Source organism: Apium graveolens, chromosome 10, assembly GCF_009905375.1.
Source record: "Apium graveolens cultivar Ventura chromosome 10, ASM990537v1, whole genome shotgun sequence".
In the NCBI taxonomy this organism is placed as follows: Eukaryota; Viridiplantae; Streptophyta; class Magnoliopsida; order Apiales; family Apiaceae; genus Apium; species Apium graveolens.
In genome coordinates, this window is record NC_133656.1 from 186,094,244 (window position 1) to 186,118,346 (window position 24,103).

General features: G+C 35.3%; 1 protein-coding gene across 1 annotated transcript; it reads left to right on the plus strand.

The window, feature by feature from the left end:
* The first annotated feature begins 2,171 nt into the window (after positions 1 to 2,171).
* On the plus strand, positions 2,172 to 3,161 carry LOC141691444 (protein FAR1-RELATED SEQUENCE 5-like). Its single transcript, XM_074496183.1, has 2 exons — positions 2,172 to 2,343; positions 2,425 to 3,161. The coding sequence occupies exons 1-2, from the start codon at positions 2,172 to 2,174 to the stop codon at positions 3,159 to 3,161; spliced, it is 909 nt and encodes a 302-aa protein (XP_074352284.1).
* Positions 3,162 to 24,103: the final 20,942 nt, after the last annotated feature.

Sequence of the window (24,103 nt, forward strand, 5' to 3'; positions counted from 1 at the left end):
AAAATGAGTTAAAAATTTAAAAATAAATTTTATATATAATCGAAAAAATAATTAAAATATTAGTTTTAATGAAAAAAAATAAAAAACCGAATATGGTAACTGAAATGTATGAATGTAGTATTTTAAAATTATTAATTGACGACACCTTTCGATCAATAAACAATCATACTTGTTTTTCTAAAACTTTTTTGAGTGAATTCTAATCAAACTATTTTAATTTAAATTTTAAACATGTCAAAATTATGTATAATAACACATTTGTATTGTTTAATGAAGTTATGATGAATAAAATATTTTTTTATAAATAATTTTTCCATTAAAAAAACAAATGATGATAAAATGATAGAAAAAATCCCTCACGCAAGGTGTCAATGCGGGAGGTGTTCACCATAGCCCCAACATATATAAAATATTGCGGCGGGTGGTTGTGGCAGAGTGTATTTTTATACAATTTGTTACGAAAAAATGATTAACATTCCGGGTGCTAAGTTATTTTATACTTTTTTATAGGTAACGAAAATTTGATAAAATTTCATTGAAACACTTTCTGCAGCAATGCTTCAAAGCGGCAACCCTTTCTGCAACAATGATCCAATGCGGTAGATCGGTCAAACTCCTCAACGTTTGACCGGTCAATTTTTAGTAATATTGGCACAAAAATTGACATTGATTTAAAAAGAACCCATATGATTATTATTACTATTATTTTGAATTTATAATTTTACCTGATTAATATTGATATTCGAAAATATAATTGAATTAAAAATATTAACTCGAAAATAAGAATTTGATTTAATATTTGCACAAAAAATAAGGTTGAATTAACAAAAAAGCATAAAATTAATAATAATAAATTTAATTATTAAAATTGATAATATTATTTTTTTAACTATATGATAATTTTAAAAAATATAAAACTCACAATATTTCGTAATAATAAAAATTCAAAAATACTATTTCAAAAAAATAATTAAAAATAACTTTGTCACTCAAAAATTTTAAATTCAATATTTAATTTTAAATTTTAATTTAAAAAATTAATTCAAAAATATCAAAATATAAGTTCGAAAAAATATTTAAAAATTCATTTTAAAAAAAAATGAATTAGAAAAAATAAAACGGGGAAGAACCGTTACATTTAACCTCCGGCAATGAGTCATTGCATCTCCCGCAATGTCTCATTGCTGTAAGGGGAGTGGCGCAATGCGTGATTGTGGAAGGAACTCTTCCTTGATGGCTCTAAAAGCTGGTTGGTGGTCATTTTTAATGGGTTACTCCAACAATGAAACATTGCTGGAGATGTGTTCAATAGTTTATTTGATACTTCCTTTCTTCTTCCTCATTTTACAATTTATTTTTAATAATTTCAATTTTTTTGGTTATTGTTTCATCAAAGGTGATCTCAAAAGGTTAGTTTTCGATTGTTAATGGCTTCTTTTTTATTTAAAGATTGTAGTTCTTCTAGTGAAAATGATAATTACGATAATTACACCCCCGTTAGACGAAACCCCGTAGCTCGTCGTAAGTTATTTGTCGATGAAGATATTGTAAATCTTGATAGTGATGATAATATGAATAATATTGACGGTGATGATGTTTGTGGTGATAATACTGATGTTGAAAATGTTAGTGGTCATAATGTTGATTTTTAAAATATTGGTGGTGATAATTTTGATTTTGATAATGTTGGTGGTCATAATGTTGATGATAATGTTAGTGGTGATAATTTTGACGGTGAAAATGTTGATGATGTAAAAGATGAGAAAAATATTGAGAAAAAGAATCATGGATTTAAGAATAATAACGATGTTGTGCCTTATGTCGGCAAGATTTTCGAGACATTGGATGATGCGGAAACGTTTTATAGGAATTATGGTCAAAAAGAGAGATTCGCGATAATAATTAGGAATTCTCATAGGCGAACAAACAAAAATGAACCATCATACCATTTGTTTATTTGTTGAAAAGATGGAAGGGTAGGAGCGACGCCGTTGGAATTTGCTAAAAGAAACCGAGTTAGAGAGGTAATTCCACAAACGACTTGTGGTGCTCGAATGTGTGTCGTTCACAAAGTGAAGATGGACAAATGGAAAATTAGTTCGGTGGATTTAGAACACAATCATAGATTGGTGTCGCCGGAAAAAGTTCAATTTTTTCAATGATCACTCAACATGGATCCTATGACGCGATCATTGATTGAGTTGTTTAACAAATCGGGAATTGAGACGAGCAAAGTAATGAAGTTTCTTAGCGAGACAAAGAGGGGTGTTGAAAATCTTGGTTTTTCTAATCAAGACGCATGTAATGTCATACGTGATATTCGGCGCCGAGTGTTTGATTCGGGTGATGGGTAGTGTGGGTTACTTTTGCTACGAGAACTACAAGAAAATAGTTTTGGTAATTTCTTTTATCGGGTGGATGTAGATAATGATAATCGTGTACAGGGTTTGGTATGGGTTGATCCTCGATCCATGAACGCGTACAAGAATTTTGGTGATGTGGTTACGTTCGATTCAACTTACCCGACGAATAGGTATTGTATGCTTTTCATACCTATTACGGGCGTAAACCTCCATTATCAAAATATACTATTTGGATTTGCACTCGTAAGGGATGAGACTGATGCATCGTATAAGTGGGTTTTGAGGACATGGTTGGAAGCCGTCGACAATAAACCGCCTCGAACAATTATTACTGATCAAGATATTGCATTGGGAAATGTCATTGCCAAGGTCATGCCTATGCCACAAACAAAGCATACATATTGTAGATGGCATATAAGTAGTAAGTTTCCCGAGAAGTTGTCTTATTTGTACACAAATTATCCGGACTTCAAGAAAGAGTTTAACGCATGTGTGTACAAGTCTTTGACACCTACAGAATTTGAAAGTAGATGGGAGCAATTAGTCAAGAAGTACGATCTTGAGGATCATGCTTGGTTAAATGACATGTATGCTATTAGAACTCCATGGATTGGTGCTTACACGAGGCAACATTTTTCTGCCGTCATGACTACAACTTCAAGAAGCGATTCTACAAATTCTTTTTTTGATGAATATGTGCAATCATCTACCGGTTTGAAGGAATTCATTGAGAACTCCCAAAAGGCTTTGGAGACACAATATATGAAGGAGGTTAAAACCGATTATGACACTGAATAATTGGAAAGGAGACTAGTTTTGCACTCATCCTTGGAAATGCATGCATCTGAAATCTACACGAAAGAAATGTTCAAACATTTTCAAAAAGAGCTTATAAAAAATACACGTTACGTCGTGAACAGTGTCAAAAACGGTGGAACTTTTATGTCGAAACTGTATTTGGTTGAGAAGACTACCGTGCCGGAGAATTGCAGAAGAAAATACTGAGTGACAGTTTTCATGTACGAAAAAATTGAATGCTCGTGTAAGAAGTTTGAACATTCCGGGATGATTTGCAAACACATAATCCATTATCTTGACAAAAAACAAAAAATCAAGATACCGGAAAGTCTCGTCATGGGTAGGTGGACAATGAACAACAACAAAATTACGGGGCCTCTTCCATATGCTCCTCCCGCTATTGCTAATGATGGTGCATCATAACCATTAAGGTATGGTGCATTGTGCAAATCTTTTCAAGATTTGACTGCTTCCGGTAGTTGTTCCGTTTCATGGTATAAATACTTAATGGGTGTGATTGATAGAGAGAAGAGATACTTGGAAGATGTTTTTGCGGATGAAGAGCGTAGCGAAAGAACCAATGAGGCGGAAACTCAAGAGGACTACCAACATGATCCAATATTCGATCCTCCAAAGTCGGAAACTAAAGGAAGTAAAAAGCGAGAAGATTGAAAAGTGGAATTGAGACGCCAACTTCAAAGATCAAGCCTCGAAAGTGCAATAATTGTGGGGAGATCGGAGCAAAACATGATCGAAGAAATTGACCTAATCCACCCAAGGACAACTAGGGACTAGTATTCGAAATTATGTATTGTATTAACCTAAAAATTGTTGACAAGTACTACATTAGTTGTTTTAACTTTTCTATTTAAATTACATAATATTCATATTATTTTAAAATTTATACATAATATTGCATATTAATGTTATTTTAAAACTTTTAGTGTGAGAAATTTTGATACATTACAGATTTAAATAAATTTTGCAAAAGGAAAAAAAGAAAGAGGCAGGGGCAGGGCACCCAGCAATGCCTCATTACAGGGGCGTATTGAAGCAATGCGGGAAGCTCTGTTCCAACTGAAACACACTGCCTCTTTTTGTTAACAAAACCAAGTTTAATAATATTAATATTTTTTAAACATTTTTCAACACCAAAACTCTTCAAATAATTAAAATATGAAAACTAACCGGAATATTTGAAAAAAGTGTTTAATAAACAAAGTTAACTAGACCTTAAAATAGTCAACAGGACCGTAGAAACAGGAACCTAGCAATGAGATATTGCGGGAAGTCGAAACTGCTGCAATGCTTCATTGCTGGGTGCTCTATTCTTCTCGAACTCACTGCCTCTTTTAGGTTAGGAAAATTAAATTTGATTATAATAATATTTTGTAAACAATTTTCAACAGAAAAACTCTTAAAATAAGTTTAATATACGATATTCACCAAAAAATTTGCAAATTAATATTTAATCATAAAAGTCAACTACAAGATAAAAAAGTCAACTAAATATTAATTTTAAATAAAAATGATGGATAATAGAGACATTTAATTAATTCAATAATTAAATATTAATTTTAAATAAAAATAATGGATAATAGAGACATTTAGGGCATATTTGGCAAATAATATAAGCCAACTTATAGGCTTATAAGCCCATAACAGCTTATTCACGGGTGTTTGTCGACCCAACTTATAAGTTGAATTTAAAACTTATATGCTGATAAGTTGAATGTTAGTAACGACGTACTTTTTCTCAACTTATTTTTAATTTTTGATTTTTTTTATAAATTTTAGTTTTAAAATATTTTTTTTAAATGTTGATCAAACTTAAAATATATAAATTAAGATAATTATATTTAAAAATTATTTATTTTAGTTCATTTTAAAAAAATCTGACTTATAAGTTAAATTATCCAAACACTTCTATAACTTATAAGCATTTATTAACTTATCACTTATCAGTCACTTATTCGATTTAAGTCATAAGTTACTTATTTTAAGATTTTCCAGTCAGGCACTTTATAAAATCAATAATTAAATATTAATTTTAAAGAAAAATGATGGATAATAAAGACATTTAATTAATTCAATTATTAAATATTAATTTTGAAGAAAAATTTCAGACTGCCCGTAACCACTCATTGCGGAGGGGAACAAACTGTAAGTGTAAACAATTGGGTGACTAAACTGTTAAATGTGTAAAATATCATGTGTCCCGCATTGAGTCAATGCTCCAATCACCCACTGCCGCAATGACTCAATGCTGAGGTTAGTGACCAGTTTTCTGCAGAAAACTGGTCACGGACCTTTCTACTGCTAACATCGATATTAGGGTCATCTACATATAAATTGCGAGTAAAACCTGTGTCTGGTTCATTTTTATAACTTACCAACCTGTTTCAACTAAATCTAAATCAACAACCAATCAACAACCAATCAAAGCAATCACAATCATGATCTGAATTAAACTCAACCAATCACCATTAAATCTAAACGCAACATCAATCCAATAAACACAATCATAATCAATAACAAAGAAAACACCGAAACAAATCCAAAATATATACAATCCAACATGAAATGTACATAATAAATAGTAAACTATAGTCCCCTATTCCTCTGCTGGATCCCATAGTCACTTATCTGTCTAGCGAGCCCTTTTGAAAGCTCCTAAGGTATGCGATACCGGAATGTCCAAATACCCAATCCAGGCTCCCAAACAGCATCTCTCAATGATATGCCATTAAGTATAGCATCCATGTAGTTGCACACGTACACGCCACAATTATGGGTATTGGCCTGCCTCGACCGTTCCTGTACAAAATGAAACTTCAGCTTATGTCCATCTGTTAGGCCTCAATGATACTATAGAAGGGGGTTGAATATAGTATCTACAATCAATTCGATTATGAAAAAAAGTATGTAACAGAAAACAAGTCTATTCAATATATCAAACTCTGTTACAATAGATTAATCTACTCTCTCAGTGATGTATGTTATCACTAAGAGCTGCTAGGGTTACAAAAATAATATTCTCATGAATGATAACACTTATAATGTAAACCCTAAGCTGTGTTAATATAGTAAACAGTTACAAGATATCTTCTAATTGATATGAAATATATCCCTTCCTAAAATTTATTAATCAGATATTATCTTTTTACAAGACTTCTAGTCGTCCAACTCCTAAAGCATATCTTCCTTTGTTCAGTCCAGATCCTCTCCTAGAAATCAGCCGCACTTTACTTCTGAAGCATATCCTTCCTTAAGTTCTGATATCACAAGTTCTTATACCTTAATTTATGATATCTTCCTGTCTTCAGTAAATCCTGATTTCCAGTAAGTCCTGATAAGTCCTAATATTAAGTTCTGAAACTAAACAAATCAGATTAGACATGACATCACAAATATATCTAACAATCTCTCTCAACTTGTAAATTATGAAAAATATACAAGTTAATAGATTTGATGTTGTCAAAAACATTTAAGTACAAATGCAATGAGAGTTTATTTAGACAACTAACTATAATTTACAGTCCTTGCAGCTTTTACCAATCTTACTGAATCAATCTGAATCCAAAATGATTCTTGACAAAGTTTGATATCAACTTCTCTTCTACAGTTCTCAGGACTTGAGCTAATGTAGCCTTGACTCGCTTCAATTCTTCATCTTGACTTCCAATCTGGTAGATGGTAGTCCTAAGTGCTGAAATGTGATTTCTTTCCAATCCATCACAAAGTCTGATTACCCTTGGATGAGAGGAGTCTTCATTGTAGCATAATGATAAGTGGCATTTTATACTACTTAGAGCGTCTCATAACAGCTTGAATTGGTATCTTGGACTCAAGTATTTTATGTATTTGACGCATTTTCTAGTGTTTTTGCATTTCAGGGTATAACTTGCTTAGATAGGTGGTTTTCATCAAATAAAGCATAAGGAAGTACTTGGAATCAGTCTAGGGGTGATGAACAAAAAAATCAGCACATATAGGAGCAAAATGAAGAATTTTCCAGAAGGGTAGCACGCGACCGCGCGCCAGGAGCAAGTGACCGCATGTCAGCAGGCGACCACGTGGAGGGAGCAAGCGGCCGTGTGCGTGCTGAATTTCAAATTTTAGTTTTATTTGTTTTCAATTCTGTTTGGGCTTTTGTTGGCGTGGTGACTCCTGGACTCTTATATAAACCTTATGGGAAGACGTTTTCTTAAACCAGAGCGAAGGTAAAAAGATTGTGAATACCGTTTTAGCACACAACAACGAAGAAGAGGAAGCATTAGTTTATCTTATGATTCTTTTAATTCATTGTAACAGTGGATGCTAGTTTTCTTTATGCTTTAAACCTTAATACTCTTGTGACGTACTTCATTATTTATTAAGTATTTTTTTCAGCCTTATATCGGTGTGTTATTATCATGCTTTCATATGAACCCATGGTGACGATGAGTTCTATTATGGGCTAATCGTGATCATGGGATTCTAGCGGATTTACTATGAATTCTTTAGTTAATTGTTTAATACATTGGTATGTGGTGATTGTGTGATATCTAGTATAGGTTGTACTTATTCGTCTTATATGCATCGTGAATATGTAAGATAGCCTATTAATCTCTTGTGAAGCGACAATGGATCTTGAGATTTAGAACTTGCCATGCTAGCATAGGTTCATGTGTTGTATGCATGATTAGTGGGTAACTCTAACCGTTTTACTTGCCCTGTGTAATCATCATGAATAACTTGTGCTTAAATCGTTATGTTGTCAAATTCTGTAGACATATAGGGTCTCAACATAATTGAAGCCTATTCAACTTCTATCTAAATTGTGGATGCTTGGTAGAATGGTATTCGTACAATGAAAGTTGGCATTTATTAGTTTCGTGTTGTTCGATTAATATCATCACCATTACATGCTAAGGTTAATAACAATAACTATTGAATGAAGTAGTAATGAAGTTACGATCTCATGTGTGTTTAATATTATTAATTCAAGTGTTTAATTCTCGTAGTTAATATTAGTTAACCAATCTTAATCGTTATTATCTTGGCATTGAAGAATAATCATACATTGGTGAGTAAGTGTTAATTAAATATAATTAATCAGAGTCTCTTTGGAATGAAGTAGAAATCATTCTATATTACTTGCGAACGCATATACTTGCGTGAATTATTTACCGCATGTTTTTTTCCTAACAAGTTTTTGGCGCCGCTGCCGGGGACACGCTGTTAATTTGTTTAGTTTATGTACTTTCCATCAGTGGTCATTAGGATTCATTGATTAAGACTTGTTACTAACTGCTTCCGGTTGTGTTCCAGGTACTCTAGCGAGCGTTTATCCAAACACGTTCTCGCACTCGCAAGAGAAATGTTGATAAAGCTGAGGAAACAGATAAAGCTCTTGACTTTCCGGAGAAGATAGTTTCTGCAGATTCGGATAAAGAGAGTGAAAACAAAGAACCTGAAACAATGGGTGATCGTCTACCTCAAGCTAATCAAGCTCTTATGGACTTTTCTCGGCCTAAAATTGATGACATTCAATCAAGCATCATTCATCCGGCTATTGAGGCAAAGACTTTTGAAATCAAGTCGGGCACTATTCAGATGGTGCAGAATTCTGTTTCTTTCGGAGGGGCTGCGATTGAAGATCCCAACATGGATATCAGGAATTTTGTCGAGATCTGTGGTATTTTCAAATATAATGGTGTTACTGATGTGGCTATCAAGCTGAGGCTTTTCCCATTCTCTCTGAGGGACAAAGTTAAGGACTGGTTACATTCTTTACCAGCTGGGTCCATCACTACTTGGAAAGATCTTGTGTAACACCCCCAAATCCGGGGTCGGGGATCCGGGTTGTCACGAGTTCCATTTCCCTTAACAACACCCAATCTTAATAAATAATCAACTACTCTGTACTGTGACCCCACAATAAACACACACACCATAAGTTATAGTCTCAGAGATGAATATCCAAAAATAATCACAAGTCGTTTTATTCCACAATTATATGCCAATACACCTTAAACAGGTTTCTGAATAAATTTACATTTCTTTGCCATTATTACAATTCATAAATATACATAATCTGATACATCAAAAGTTGAAAGCCTAGCCTATTGGTAGTTCCTACCTCAGCTATGGCGGCATCAGTGCTTCTAGAAAACTGCGGAACGTCTCCTAACCTCTTGCGAATCGGGAGCTTGGTCCGGTTCATCTTGTCTATCTGATGTTGTGTGATGAAAGAAGAAAGCAAGGGTGAGCAGCAAGCCCACCAAAATAATATGTATAATGATTAACAATATATGAGCCTTCTCATAGTACTCATGAAAGTCTTGGTCAAAAGAAATGAACCAAGTTGATATCTTAATGTGATGAAGTCGCAAAATATTCAGTATATATATATATACATATATACTTTTCAAAATATTGGAAGTCCTCTTCCATGCATAATATACACAAAGTCCCAGTGTATAACTGTATATATAAAAAAATATCGTTGCAAGGTGATCTCATATATCTAACCTTGTCTCAACGTTTTTCTGAAAATCTTTGTCATTCATAAGACAATTATTAATTAGATATAAGTTTAAAAGATGAGGTTACAAGATACCCCAATATACTTATATCCTTCCCAAATACTACTTGAACTACCACCGTTCAAGTTATAATTAGCTTCAAAAGTTCATCACATAGATGAGACTATAAGACAAGATTTGAATAGATTAAATCTTTAAAATATTATCAAAATAAAATGAAGTTACGAGATACTTCATTTGATGTAAACATCATTTTGAAAACTTGACCCTGCCAACACTCAACAATCGCCCAACCGTAGCCTTTCTATCGAAGTGCTCTGGGTAGTGTTGCAGAAATTATCCAATTGGATGATGAACTCATTACGGGAGTTTGCCGCGCCAGGAAGACCACTTACGATGATCAGTCGTAGTAGTACAACCCCACCATTTTCTACATGTAGAGGAGAACATGTCGGATTTACTTGTCAACCGAACACTGAACTCCTAAGGAATGGACCGCCTTAGCGGAACTTCCAGGCCATTTGGGCCAATATAATAAGGCTGGGCCGGCGCTACTCGGCCACTTACGCCACTCCTAGTTCAGATGAAATCCATGACTCTGAAACGTAAAGCTTGTCCCCACTTTCCCCAAGTAGAAACTTGTTGATACGGCTCCACCAAGAAGTCGTATCTATTTGGAAAGGAGAACTCACCGATATTTCCCAGGCGATGCCTGTTAATGGATTAACTTGTTCCAAGAATTTTACTTCCCGATTGTTGGGTAAGTAATCAATTCATTTATCAAAACAGCAACCTTGTTGCGAATATAAAACACACCACAGAGCCGGATCCCTCAGGTTTTGAGCGAGTATTTAAATCCCCTTCGAAAGGAGGATCTTAAAAAAATGAGTTTTGGGATCCGCTCTAACTTTTAAAAAAATCATTTTGAAGACTAGCAAAACATTTTTAAGAATGTTTGGAGTGAAGCTGATTTAATGAAGTAAATCAGTCCCCAGAATATTTAGAAAATGTCTGAATATTATTATTTAAATAATATTCCCATAAAGAATAATCTTTATAAAATAATTGAAGTAGAAGTATTAAAACTTATACTTGAAATGAATAGCAAATAATCAAAGATATACTTATACGAAAGTAATATCTTTATTTGAATAATCAAAAATAAGTTTGATTATCGACACCTTATTCTTTAATACAATAAAGAATATTATTAAGTAATAAGCGGAGTCATAATACCTCGAATGAATACTATAAATAATATTCATAAAATAAAGGAGTCATACATCCTCAAATGAATATCCAAGTAATAATCAATAATAATATAAACTGAGTCATAAGCCCTCGAATGAATATTCAAATAATATTCAAATAATAAAATAAACTGAGTCATAAGCCCTCGAATGAATACTCAAATTAATATTCAATTAAGTAAAATAAAGGTATCGAATAAACCTTATTCGATCCATAGTTTTAAAAACTATATCCATATATATATAAATATATATATATAATATACTCGGGAACATCGACTCCCGGTTTAGAAATATGTTCACCTTTTATCCCCTATACTAAGGGTATACGCAACTACTTGCTTATTTCTAGCATAGGTATTATGCAACTATAAGCATTGAAATCAACAGATAGATAACCAGATTACGAAACAGACATGCATATATACCATACCAGCATGCTCCAATATATCGCAAAATTTGCTAATAACAATCATGCACTATCACACGATAATGCATATACATATATTTACATCACAACAACAGTATATCGGGTAGAAAACTTGCCTGAGCGACTGGGGGTTACGAATGGCTCGGGACGAGTCTGGTAACCTATAAACAACAAGTAAGTTGGAATTAAACCAAGGTCACTTGTAAATCTATACTTTAACTAACTTAGACTCTAACGCTTGTTTTGCGCTCACTGATTCGCTTAAGTCACTCGGGTACCCTCGGCTCCACCATTTTTAATAATTTAACCTTTACGAGTTTTAAAGCGATTCCTTCGCGAGTGTCTTACCAACTGCCTAACACACTTACCATAAATGTTTCATACATTAATTAACCCTTTTTGGTCTTTAACCTATGTTTCAAAGTAAGGCGAGGGGAAAAGTTTCGTTCGCGAAACGCCGTTACTTGAAACGGTCGTTTCTCCTAAACCGTGCATCGGAATCGAACGAACCACATATCAAAATGAAGCTCGTAACATGAGCTATCTAAACATGGCAGTGGTCATAATCTAGCAGGGGGTTCTCGGGTCCTAATGCTATGCACAAAAACAGTCCAAAGAAAATCGGACGTTACGACGGCTATGTTTACGCGATTTCCAATATTTTAAACCATTCAAACCCATTCCAAATCAACCTCAAATCCATCATACAACCAACATCCATCCTCATCACATCATAACAACCCCAACCAATTCAATTTAATCATTCATACTTATGCCTAAGCTTAACTTTAATCATACTTAAGTTCTTTTAATCAAAACCACAACATTTACCATTCCATTTCACTACCATTCCAAATCCCAAACTCTAAATCACAACAACAAGCTACAATATCATCCTACTAATTAAAATCATCTTATAATACATAGGGATCTACGGTTTGGAGATGGTATACCTTCCTTGAAGTGGTGGGAGGAGCTAGGAAGCCTTAAGAAGCTTTGAGAAGTCTTAGGAAAGCTTGGATCTTCAAGAAAAACAAGAAAAACTTCAAGTTAAAAACTTGAAAACACTATTCATAGTCTTCTTCTTTGATTAAATGAAGAAGATTGAGAAGGAATTAATGGCTTAAACTCATGATATAGCCCTAACTAAGCATGAAGATGATTAGGGAATTTACTCACCAATTTAGGAAGCTTGGATCTTGAATTTTTGAAAATTTAGCTCATTTGCAATAGTAAAAGCCGAGAGCATGATGAACCATGCCTTGGTTTCTTTTTGATTTTGATGAAAATGATTTTGCTTGGCTTGGTTGGCTTGGTTTTTGTGTTTGATTTAGTAATTACCTAGTTGCCCTTGATTTTGTGTGGTTAAAAAGTCACCACATCTCCTTCCTTTCTTGTCATGCCTATGTCACCTTGCACATGTCATAATGCTCCCACTTGTCGACACCTTGTGGTTTGATGATGTCACAATCCCTGGCTTCTTGTACAAGCTTGTCTCTTGGTCACTTATTTGTTTTACGGTTCGCTTATCTTTCGTTCTCGTTTATCGTTTGAGGGATCATACCCGGGATCTTATTACTTAGGTTCCCTTAACCTTTCTCAATATATTGTATTTCTTTTATGATCCTCTCTTATAATCCTTTAATTTAAATCCTTTTTATCCTGTTACCTTATACTCAATTCTCTCCGTATCTAGTGGATTTCCGGGAAAATCAAAGTGTTCAGAATTGGATTCTGACGATCTTTACATACACTTATATACCACATAGAGTACTAATAATATCCCATAAGATCAATAACAGAACCCCTACATAGCGTGGCATGAACAGTTTTCTCATTCAGCAAAAACACTATTCATAAGGGTTTCAAAAATTTCCAAAAATTGGGGTTATTACAGTCTCCCCTCCTTAAAAGGATTCCGTCCCGGAATCAGATAGAAATAAATAGGGATACTTTCTTAGTATTGCACTTTCTAACTCTCAAGTCAATTTTCCCACATTGTGGTTCTACCATCAAACTCTTACTAGTTTGATAACCCTTCTCCTAAGCACTCGTTCCTTTTCACTCTATAACCCTTCTTGGTTGCTCCATATAGGTTACGTCGGGTTGCGTGTCTATGCACTCATATGCCCCTATTTGTCTGGCATCCAAATTACACTTCCTTAACATTGATATGTGGAACATGCTATGAACTTACTACATGTTCGGGGGTAGGGCTAGCTCATATGCTAACTTCCCAAAATGTCTTAATATATCCAAGGGTCCAACAATTGGTGGACTTAGCTTTCCTTTCCTTCCGAATCTCATTAATTCTTTTCAAGGGAATACTTTTAACAATACAAGGTTACCTCCTTCCTATTCTTTGTCCTTTCGTGTCAAATCGACATACTTCTTATGTCCTTCCTGCCTACTACCAGTCGTCCTCTGATTAGATCTATTATATCCCTGGTCCTTTGGACTACTGCGGGTCCATGCATCTTGCGCTCTACAACTTCATCCTAACATAAGGGAGATCGACATTGTCTTCCCTCAAGGATCCCATAAGGCGATACCTCAATACTGACATATGATCTATTATCGTAAGATAACTTAATCCGCGTTAAGTGATCATTCCAAATTCTTTCAAGTCTATTACACAGACTCTCATCATAGCTTCTAATCATTAGAACTCTTGCTTCTCCATACCCATTCTTTTCCAGTTCGTAATCGCTACTACCTTCCGTTCCTAATATTATACGGGTTATACTTTTGCTTGTTAGCGTTCTATAACCTTTTAATAACCACGTCAACCTTAGTATCACGAATGTGTTCCCATTCCGCATACTACCACCACTTTATTACTCCTTTTTCAGTTGTTTCTATTTTCCAAAGTTTGATTAATCATATAGAAGTAAAGGAATTTGTTGAGAGATCACTATGATCATGAACACTTGTTATATCGCATAGTTAGTACAGAAGGTGGCCAGCCTTTAGTACTTGACAAGCAATTAAACAATAGCTGGTATCCTACTCGGCTTCTATCACACAGATAGATAGTCATTCGGCAATACCTCCCCTTCTGGAAGGGTTGTTCTTCTCAGCTTACATGAAATGAAAAGAAGAGAAAAGAACGAATTGAAGAGAATTGTATATTCATAAAAAAAAAAATTTTATTGCCATAAAATATCTGGCTTGGAATCTACCTCTGAACTATAGAGGTTTGTCATAGAAGAACAAAACATATATGTATTTATATCAACATCAAGTATTATAGCATCGCATTTCACGTGCCTAAATATTTTCGCCATTCCGTCCATCATTCTATGGACCCATGCTCTTCCTCGAGCTTATACACAATCACCTTTGAAACTCCCTCGATATCGAAAATCGAATCTGGGATCTCATTCTAGACCTCATCGTTACTAGAATCCATTTCTATACCGCAACCTTCTTCGTATGGGTAATACTACTCTTTATCGATAAGAAGGAATAAATATATCATAGGTAGATAATCGACTTAATTAGTCTATCAATGATAACTTATACACCACCACGACCCGATTAGTGGTACTTACTCTCAACATCCATTCCAATACAACTCTCACGGTTGTAAGTAATCAGCTCATTACTCTCAGAATCATTCCTGCATTACTATGGCCCACCGTTAACCTACTGTAGTCATTCGTTTTCCATGAAGTTTTAATAGCTAACCATACAGAGTCCATTCATATCATATCGAATTCTTCTAAGGAGGTAACATGATCACCATTCTTGATTCATGAAGAACACTGCTGATCCTGACGTACATTCATGACATGAAGCAGATAAAATTGCAGAAGAGTTTCAATCAAAGCAACGATAGCAGGTTAATACCATTCTTAATCCTATGCCTTAAATAGAAGACTTAACTCAAAGGTTCGTCTAGTCCTTTTTGAAACATGGTCCTGGCTTATCTCAAGATAGGACCTTCTAAGATAGATAGCCCGCTCATGGCGATTACACGAATTAAACCTTTACCAACTACTATTACGGTTGGGTATTGCACAGTCATCAGAAGGAATGTCAATCTTCCAAACCATAATACAACCTTCATAGCTTTAACCATCATCATTGTATTCCTTTGGCACAAGCGCCTATAATTATCCTCTTACCTTTAAAGTGTCGGCCACCTCTTTGGCCTTACCTGATAGTAAAATTTCCTTACAGTCAATGTCATTTTAACCACCTCCAAATAAATTTTCTACCTTATTTCAATCACAGCTTATGTGAAAATGCTTTTCTTTAATATCTGATGAATAAAAAAAAATATCACCATTTTTCCCTAAGTTATTGCCTCAATCTTTAGAGGTTAATCACTGTCACGACTGACTCTCAATCATACTTAGAACATCTTTTATCTTAGGTCCTAATTGCCCTGAACAATTTCGACCTTTACTGGTTCGATCCATACTTTCTCGTGGTTTAACACGTGCCCCACTTGGCATCATTATAATTACGTCATATTTCCTTTATCAACATTTCTATTTTTGAGAATTTTGAATATTACCTTTCTCCTTGTAAAACCTCTAAGGTTATCCTTGAATCGTTCCTCCTATATTCCCTAAATACAGGGCATATCAAGATACCATTTTTTTTATACCAGAATCATTGTCTATATACTTCTGAAAAATTTCTCCACTGATTCTTAAAGGTTGTTATTACCTTAATCCTTTCCAATTCATATTGTCAAAACTCACACTATCCCTATTAAGGGTGAAATGCCAACCTTTATGCATTCCCCTAGGATTCATTTTAAGTTACCGATGTTCTATCCTTAATTCCACCTTTGAAAAGGTACATGCATCCATCCATGGATAAACCAAGTCATATATCCTTGATAGATTATTTTATTCATCATTCCCACCTCGATAGTCTATGCCTAACTTCATAATAGCATCCTTATTCAAATTGGGGTCAATCCATATGGCTTCCAAAAGATAACAATGGTCATCCGCTTTTCTTTCCTGATTTGGTAATGATAACATGGATGTTCTGGAAGATATTGGTCATGTTCAACGTGAACTTCTTCTTAATAATTCCTTATTTACTTTTGTTGTTTATCTCAACAGTTACCTCAATGTTGGGATATCTTTCATACCTGGCGTCTCCCTTTCTGGGTATCGAGCCACCGGTCTTACACTTCACATTCTTGAAGGTCACTTCCTTCATCCATTTTTTCCTAATTTCTTACTTTCTTGTCTCCTCAGTCTATCCGCATCTCATTATTTATCCTTCGAATTATCTCAAGGTTTCCTCGAATCTTCCCAACTTACAGGGGATAAAATATATGTATCTCTTATACCTTCAACCATCAATTTAACTCATGGTGAATCACTCTCATCCGGACGATTACATACTTTTCTATTTCTATTTCTACGAGTCTTTAGGGTTTCCTCATACCCAACTCCCTTATCATTCCTCAAACTCTCTTGCCTTTATATTCCTTTCTCTTATCGTTATTTCATGAACCAACACAACATAAGCATTGATTTCAAACATCCCGTCATTCTGGATTCGTGTCTTCAGAATGAATCTTGATAACCTTTACAACTTAGATTCATAATTCATCATACTCGTCTGCCTTTGTTCTGGCTCTAAAGCTTTTACACTATTCCATAACCTTGGGAATTACTTTCCCGAAAACAATTGGCTGAACTATAATCAATTTATTATAATCTCTTGCTCCGTGCCTTCCTTGGCCTTTCACCAGCAGGTGGTCTCTCTCTCAGGAGGGTGAGTGATAAAAACAGTCTTTTGTGATTCGTCAATCATTTAGAATCTCAAATGATTCCTATATTTCCTTTAGCCAGGCTCTTGCCTCGACTAGGTCAACTTGTTCCTTGGAACTCTGAGAGCTTAACGATTTAAAGGTCATGAAAGAATTTCCTGCCACATTGTCCCCTCAGGGTGGTGGTTGGGGATAATAGTCTAAGTTCTCTTTAGACAGGTCCATGAATTTCCGTATTGGAGTACCGTCTCGGGTCTCCTTTCCTTACTCGACTTTCCGTTTCCTTAGTATGGAATGTTTCATCCTTCTCCCATACTTGGGGTTATCTTGTACGTTAAAATCCTCATTTTCCACTTCATTATGTTATGGGTTCCTTCTATCTTGATGGCGTCCTCCCTGACTATCACATTCAGGGTTTGCTCTAACTCTTATTCCTCAAACTAGCTTTCATCTAAGATTTCATCTTTAAGCTCTTAAACCTTTGGAACCCAAATTCTATAGGAATACCTCATTATTCCCTTATCATCTCTCTCGGTATTAATCTCATACCTATTTGTTGGCTCTCTGCCTTCATTCATCACTTTTACTGGCACAATATGTTCTTTTCCAATACTTCGGGCTGTATTGCTATCTCAAACAGCTTTTCGGTACCGGCTCCGGTTACCTTCACTACTATTTCCATTTTCTCAAAATCTCTTATAAACTCTCCAAAAGACATTATCATCTTGAGTCTCTCCTTTTTACTAAGGGCATCAGCCACCATATTGGCTTTCCCTGAATGATAAAGAATCTCCCAATCATAATTCTTGATTAGCTCTAACCGCCTCCTCTGGCGTATGTTGAGCTCTTTCTACGTAAGAATGTACTAGAGCTCCTATGGTTTGTGAATCTAACACTTCTCTCCATACAAGTAGTGCCTCAAATCTTTAGGGCAAAACTATTGCCACGAGCCCAAGCTCATGGGTGGGGATATCGAATTTTAAATTCCCTTAATTGTCTTGACGCAGACGCGATTATCTTGCTGTGCTATATCAGAAGCACCCTAATTCCTTATGCGAAGCGTCACTTACAAATCACAAAATCTCATTTTCCATCCGGCAACGCCAACATAGGGAACGTCACCAACCTTTGCTTCGGTTCTTAAAAGTTGTTCTCGCATTTCTCTGTCCATTCGAACTTCTCAGTCTTACGAGTAAGCCGTGTTAAAGGGGCTACTATCTTTACAAACTTGAACGAACCTCTGGTAGTGACCGGCCAATCCTACCTCTGGTAGTCGACCCAACCAGGGTCATCAATTCATCAGTGGTCCTTTATCCAATCTCGTCAGGATCCTCCATGGGATCCTCCTCAGCAACTATCCCTTCTAGGACAACATCCTCAACCGCTACATCCTCAATATCAACATCATCCGGTCCTGCGTTAGGACGCTCTACTGGATCCACAATCTGATCTCCAATTAGTAATAAAACATCATCGCGTTGTTGCTCCGCAACCTCAGGGTTCAGAGTCCCGCTACCATATACGATAACGAACTACGCTTCTATCACGATATTTATAAGGGTTCCCATAAGGGTTTTAACTGTCGGTGCTACGTTAGGTAGCCCGACTATGAACTTGGCAAGAGTTCTTATTATCTTAACGAACTTATTATCTTAACGTCACATCATCTCTGAGGTTTATAACGCTTAGCTCTGATACCATTTCTGTAACACCCCCAAATCCGGGGTCGGGGATCCGGGTTGTCACGAGTTCCATTTCCCTTAACAACACCCAATCTTAATAAATAATCAACTACTCTGTACTGTGACCCCACAATAAACACACACACCATAAGTTATAGTCTCAGAGATGAATATCCAAAAATAATCACAAGTCGTTTTATTCCACAATTATATGCCAATACACCTTAAACAGGTTTCTGAATAAATTTACATTTCTTTGCCATTATTACAATTCATAAATATACATAATCTGATACATCAAAAGTTGAAAGCCTAGCCTATTGGTAGTTCCTACCTCAGCTATGGCGGCATCAGTGCTTCTAGAAAACTGCGGAACGTCTCCTAACCTCTTGCGAATCGGGAGCTTGGTCCGGTTCATCTTGTCTATCTGATGTTGTGTGATGAAAGAAGAAAGCAAGGGTGAGCAGCAAGCCCACCAAAATAATATGTATAATGATTAACAATATATGAGCCTTCTCATAGTACTCATGAAAGTCTTGGTCAAAAGAAATGAACCAAGTTGATATCTTAATGCGATGAAATCGCAAAATATTCAGTATATATATATATACATATATACTTTTCAAAATATTGGAAGTCCTCTTCCATGCATAATATACACAAAGTCCCGGTGTATAACTGTATATATAAAAAAATATCGTTGCAAGGTGATCTCATATATCTAACCTTGTCTCAACGTTTTTTTGAAAATCTTTGTCATTCATAAGACAATTATTAATTAGATATAAGTTTAAAAGATGAGGTTACAAGATACCCCAATATACTTATATCCTTCCCAAATACTACTTGAACTACCACCGTTCAAGTTATAATTAGCTTCAAAAGTTCATCACATAGATGAGACTATAAGACAAGATTTGAATAGATTAAATCTTTAAAATATTATCAAAATAAAATGAAGTTACGAGATACTTCATTTGATGTAAACATCATTTTGAAAACTTGACCCTGCCAACACTCAACAATCGCCCAACCGTAGCCTTTCTATCGAAGTGCTCTGGGTAGTGTTGCAGAAATTATCCAATTGGATGATGAACTCATTACGAGAGTTTGCCGCGCCAGGAAGACCACTTACGATGATCAGTCGTAGTAGTACAACCCCACCATTTTCTACATGTAGAGGAGAACCTGTCGGATTTACTTGTCAACCGAACACTGAACTCCTAAGGAATGGACCGCCTTAGCGGAACTTCCAGGCCATTTGGGCCAATATAATAAGGCTGGGCCGGCGCTACTCGGCCACTTACGCCACTCCTAGTTCAGATGAAATCCATGACTCTGAAACGTAAAGCTTGTCCCCACTTTCCCCAAGTAGAAACTTGTTGATACGGCTCCACCAAGAAGTCGTATCTATTTGGAAAGGAGAACTCACCGATATTTCCCAGGCGATGCCTGTTAATGGATTAACTTGTTCCAAGAATTTTACTTCCCGATTGTTGGGTAAGTAATCAATTCATTTATCAAAACAGCAACCTTGTTGCGAATATAAAACACACCACAGAGCCGGATCCCTCAGGTTTTGAGTGAGTATTTAAATCCCCTTCGAAAGGAGGATCTTAAAAAAAATGAGTTTTGGGATCCGCTCTAACTTTTAAAAAAATCATTTTGAAGACTCGCAAAACATTTTTAAGAATGTTTGGAGTGAAGCTGATTTAATGAAGTAAATCAGTCCCCAGAATATTTAGAAAATGTCTGAATATTATTATTTAAATAATATTCCCATAAAGAATAATCTTTATAAAATAATTGAAGTAGAAGTATTAAAACTTATACTTGAAATGAATAGCAAATAATCAAAGATATACTTATACGAAAGTAATATCTTTATTTGAATAATCAAAAATAAGTTTGATTATCGACACCTTATTCTTTAATACAATAAAGAATATTATTAAGTAATAAGCGGAGTCATAATACCTCGAATGAATACTATAAATAATATTCATAAAATAAAGGAGTCATACATCCTCAAATGAATATCCAAGTAATAATCAATAATAATATAAACTGAGTCATAAGCCCTCGAATGAATATTCAAATAATATTCAAATAATAAAATAAACTGAGTCATAAGCCCTCGAATGAATACTCAAATTAATATTCAATTAAGTAAAATAAAGGTATCGAATAAACCTTATTCGATCCATAGTTTTAAAAACTATATCCATATATATATAAATATATATATATAATATACTCGGGAACATCGACTCCCGGTTTAGAAATATGTTCACCTTTTATCCCCTATACTAAGGGTATACGCAACTACTTGCTTATTTCTAGCATAGGTATTATGCAACTATAAGCATTGAAATCAACAGATAGATAACCAGATTACGAAACAGACATGCATATATACCATACCAGCATGCTCCAATATATCGCAAAATTTGCTAATAACAATCATGCACTATCACACGATAATGCATATACATATATTTACATCACAACAACAGTATATCGGGTAGAAAACTTGCCTGAGCGACTGGGGGTTACGAATGGCTCGGGACGAGTCTGGTAACCTATAAACAACAAGTAAGTTGGAATTAAACCAAGGTCACTTGTAAATCTATACTTTAACTAACTTAGACTCTAACGCTTGTTTTGCGCTCACTGATTCGCTTAAGTCACTCGGGTACCCTCGGCTCCACCATTTTTAATAATTTAACCTTTACGAGTTTTAAAGCGATTCCTTCGCGAGTGTCTTACCAACTGCCTAACACACTTACCATAAATGTTTCATACATTAATTAACCCTTTTTGGTCTTTAACCTATGTTTCAAAGTAAGGCGAGGGGAAAAGTTTCGTTCGCGAAACGCCGTTACTTGAAACGGTCGTTTCTCCTAAACCGTGCATCGGAATCGAACGAACCACATATCAAAACGAAGCTCGTAACATGAGCTATCTAAACATGGCAGTGGTCATAATCTAGCAGGGGGTTCTCGGGTCCTAATGCTATGCACAAAAACAGTCCAAAGAAAATCGGACGTTACGACGGCTATGTTTACGCGATTTCCAATATTTTAAACCATTCAAACCCATTCCAAATCAACCTCAAATCCATCATACAACCAACATCCATCCTCATCACATCATAACAACCCCAACCAATTCAATTTAATCATTCATACTTATGCCTAAGCTTAACTTTAATCATACTTAAGTTCTTTTAATCAAAACCACAACATTTACCATTCCATTTCACTACCATTCCAAATCCCAAACTCTAAATCACAACAACAAGCTACAATATCATCCTACTAATTAAAATCATCTTATAATACATAGGGATCTAGGGTTTGGAGATGGTATACCTTCCTTGAAGTGGTGGGAGGAGCTAGGAAGCCTTAAGAAGCTTTGAGAAGTCTTAGGAAAGCTTGGATCTTCAAGAAAAACAAGAAAAACTTCAAGTTAAAAACTTGAAAACACTATTCATAGTCTTCTTCTTTAATTAAATGAAGAAGATTGAGAAGGAATAAATGGCTTAAACTCATGATATAGCCCTAACTAAGCATGAAGATGATTAGGGAATTTACTCACCAATTTAGGAAGCTTGGATCTTGAATTTTTGAAAATTTAGCTCATTTGCAATAGTAAAAGCCGAGAGCATGATGAACCATGCCTTGGTTTCTTTTTGATTTTGATGAAAATGATTTTGCTTGGCTTGGTTGGCTTGGTTTTTGTGTTTGATTTAGTAATTACCTAGTTGCCCTTGATTTTGTGTGGTTAAAAAGTCACCACATCTCCTTCCTTTCTTGTCATGCCTATGTCACCTTGCACATGTCATAATGCTCCCACTTGTCGACACCTTGTGGTTTGATGATGTCACAATCCCTGGCTTCTTGTACAAGCTTGTCTCTTGGTCACTTATTTGTTTTACGGTTCGCTTATCTTTCGTTCTCGTTTATCGTTTGAGGGATCATACCCGGGATCTTATTACTTAGGTTCCCTTAACCTTTCTCAATATATTGTATTTCTTTTATGATCCTCTCTTATAATCCTTTAATTTAAATCCTTTTTATCCTGTTACCTTATACTCAATTCTCTACGTATCTAGTGGATTTCCGGGAAAATCAAAGTGTTCAGAATTGGATTCTGACGATCTTTACATACACTTATATACCACATAGAGTACTAATAATATCCCATAAGATCAATAACAGAACCCCTACATAGCGTGGCATGAACAGTTTTCTCATTCAGCAAAAACACTATTCATAAGGGTTTCAAAAATTTCCAAAAATTGGGGTTATTACATCTTGCGCAAAAGTTTCTGGTGAAGTTCTTTCTAATAGCCAAAACTGCAGCTATGAGGATTGCTCTTACTCAGTTTGTGCAGCAGCCAGGAGAATCTATGTGCGAGGCTTGGGAGCGCTACAAGGAGATGTTGAGAAAGTATCCGTATCATGGTATGTCTAACTGGATGTTGATCACTAGTTTCTACAATGGGTTGGGGGTCCAATCTCGACCCATGCTCGATCCAGCTTCTGGAGGCGCCTTGTGGTCCAAAAGCTATACTGAGGCCTATAATCTCATTGAAACTATGGATGCAAACGAGTATCAAAACCCAACTCAAAGTATGATGCATGGGAAGGTAGTAGGTATTCTGGTAGTTGATGCAGCTACAGCTATTGCAGCGCAGCCCAAGGTGCTGACTATGAAGGTCGATTCTTTAACCAACTATGGCATAAATCAAATAGCTAGTGTCTGTGAGCTTTGTGCAGTCTCTCATGCTACGAATCAGTGTTCTCTTGCTAATGAATCTGTTCAGTATGTGAACAATTTTCAGAGACCGCAGCAGTCTGTGCCCGCTACTTATCATCCTAATAGCAGAAATCATCCCAATTTCAGCTGGAGCAATAATCAGAATGCTATTCAGCAACCATATCAGCAAGGAGGTGCTGCTCCACCTTCTTGTGATATCTTCCTTTTTTTAGTCCAGATCCTCTCCTAGAAATCAGCCGCACTTTACTTCTGAAGCATATCCTTCCTTAAGTTCTGATATCACAAGTTCTGATACCTTAAGTTCTGATATCTTCTTGTCTTCAGTAAATCCTGATTTCCAGTAAGTCTTGATAAGTCCTGATATTAAGTTCTGAAACTAAACAAATCAGATTAGACATGACTTCACAAATATATCTAACAATCTCTCCCAACTTGTAAATTATGAAAAATATACAAGTTAATAGATTTGATGTTGTCAAAAACTTTTAAGTACAAATGCAATGAGAGTTTATTTAGACA

Excerpts from the sequence above, each read along its gene's own strand:
- LOC141691444 (XM_074496183.1), top strand. The coding sequence starts at position 2,172 with ATGGATCCTATGACGCGATCATTGATTGAGTTGTTTAACAAATCGGGA. Across the intron at positions 2,344-2,424 it reads GCGCCGAGTGTTTGATTCGG|ATAATGATAATCGTGTACAG; the intron begins GTGATGGGTAGT and ends GGGTGGATGTAG.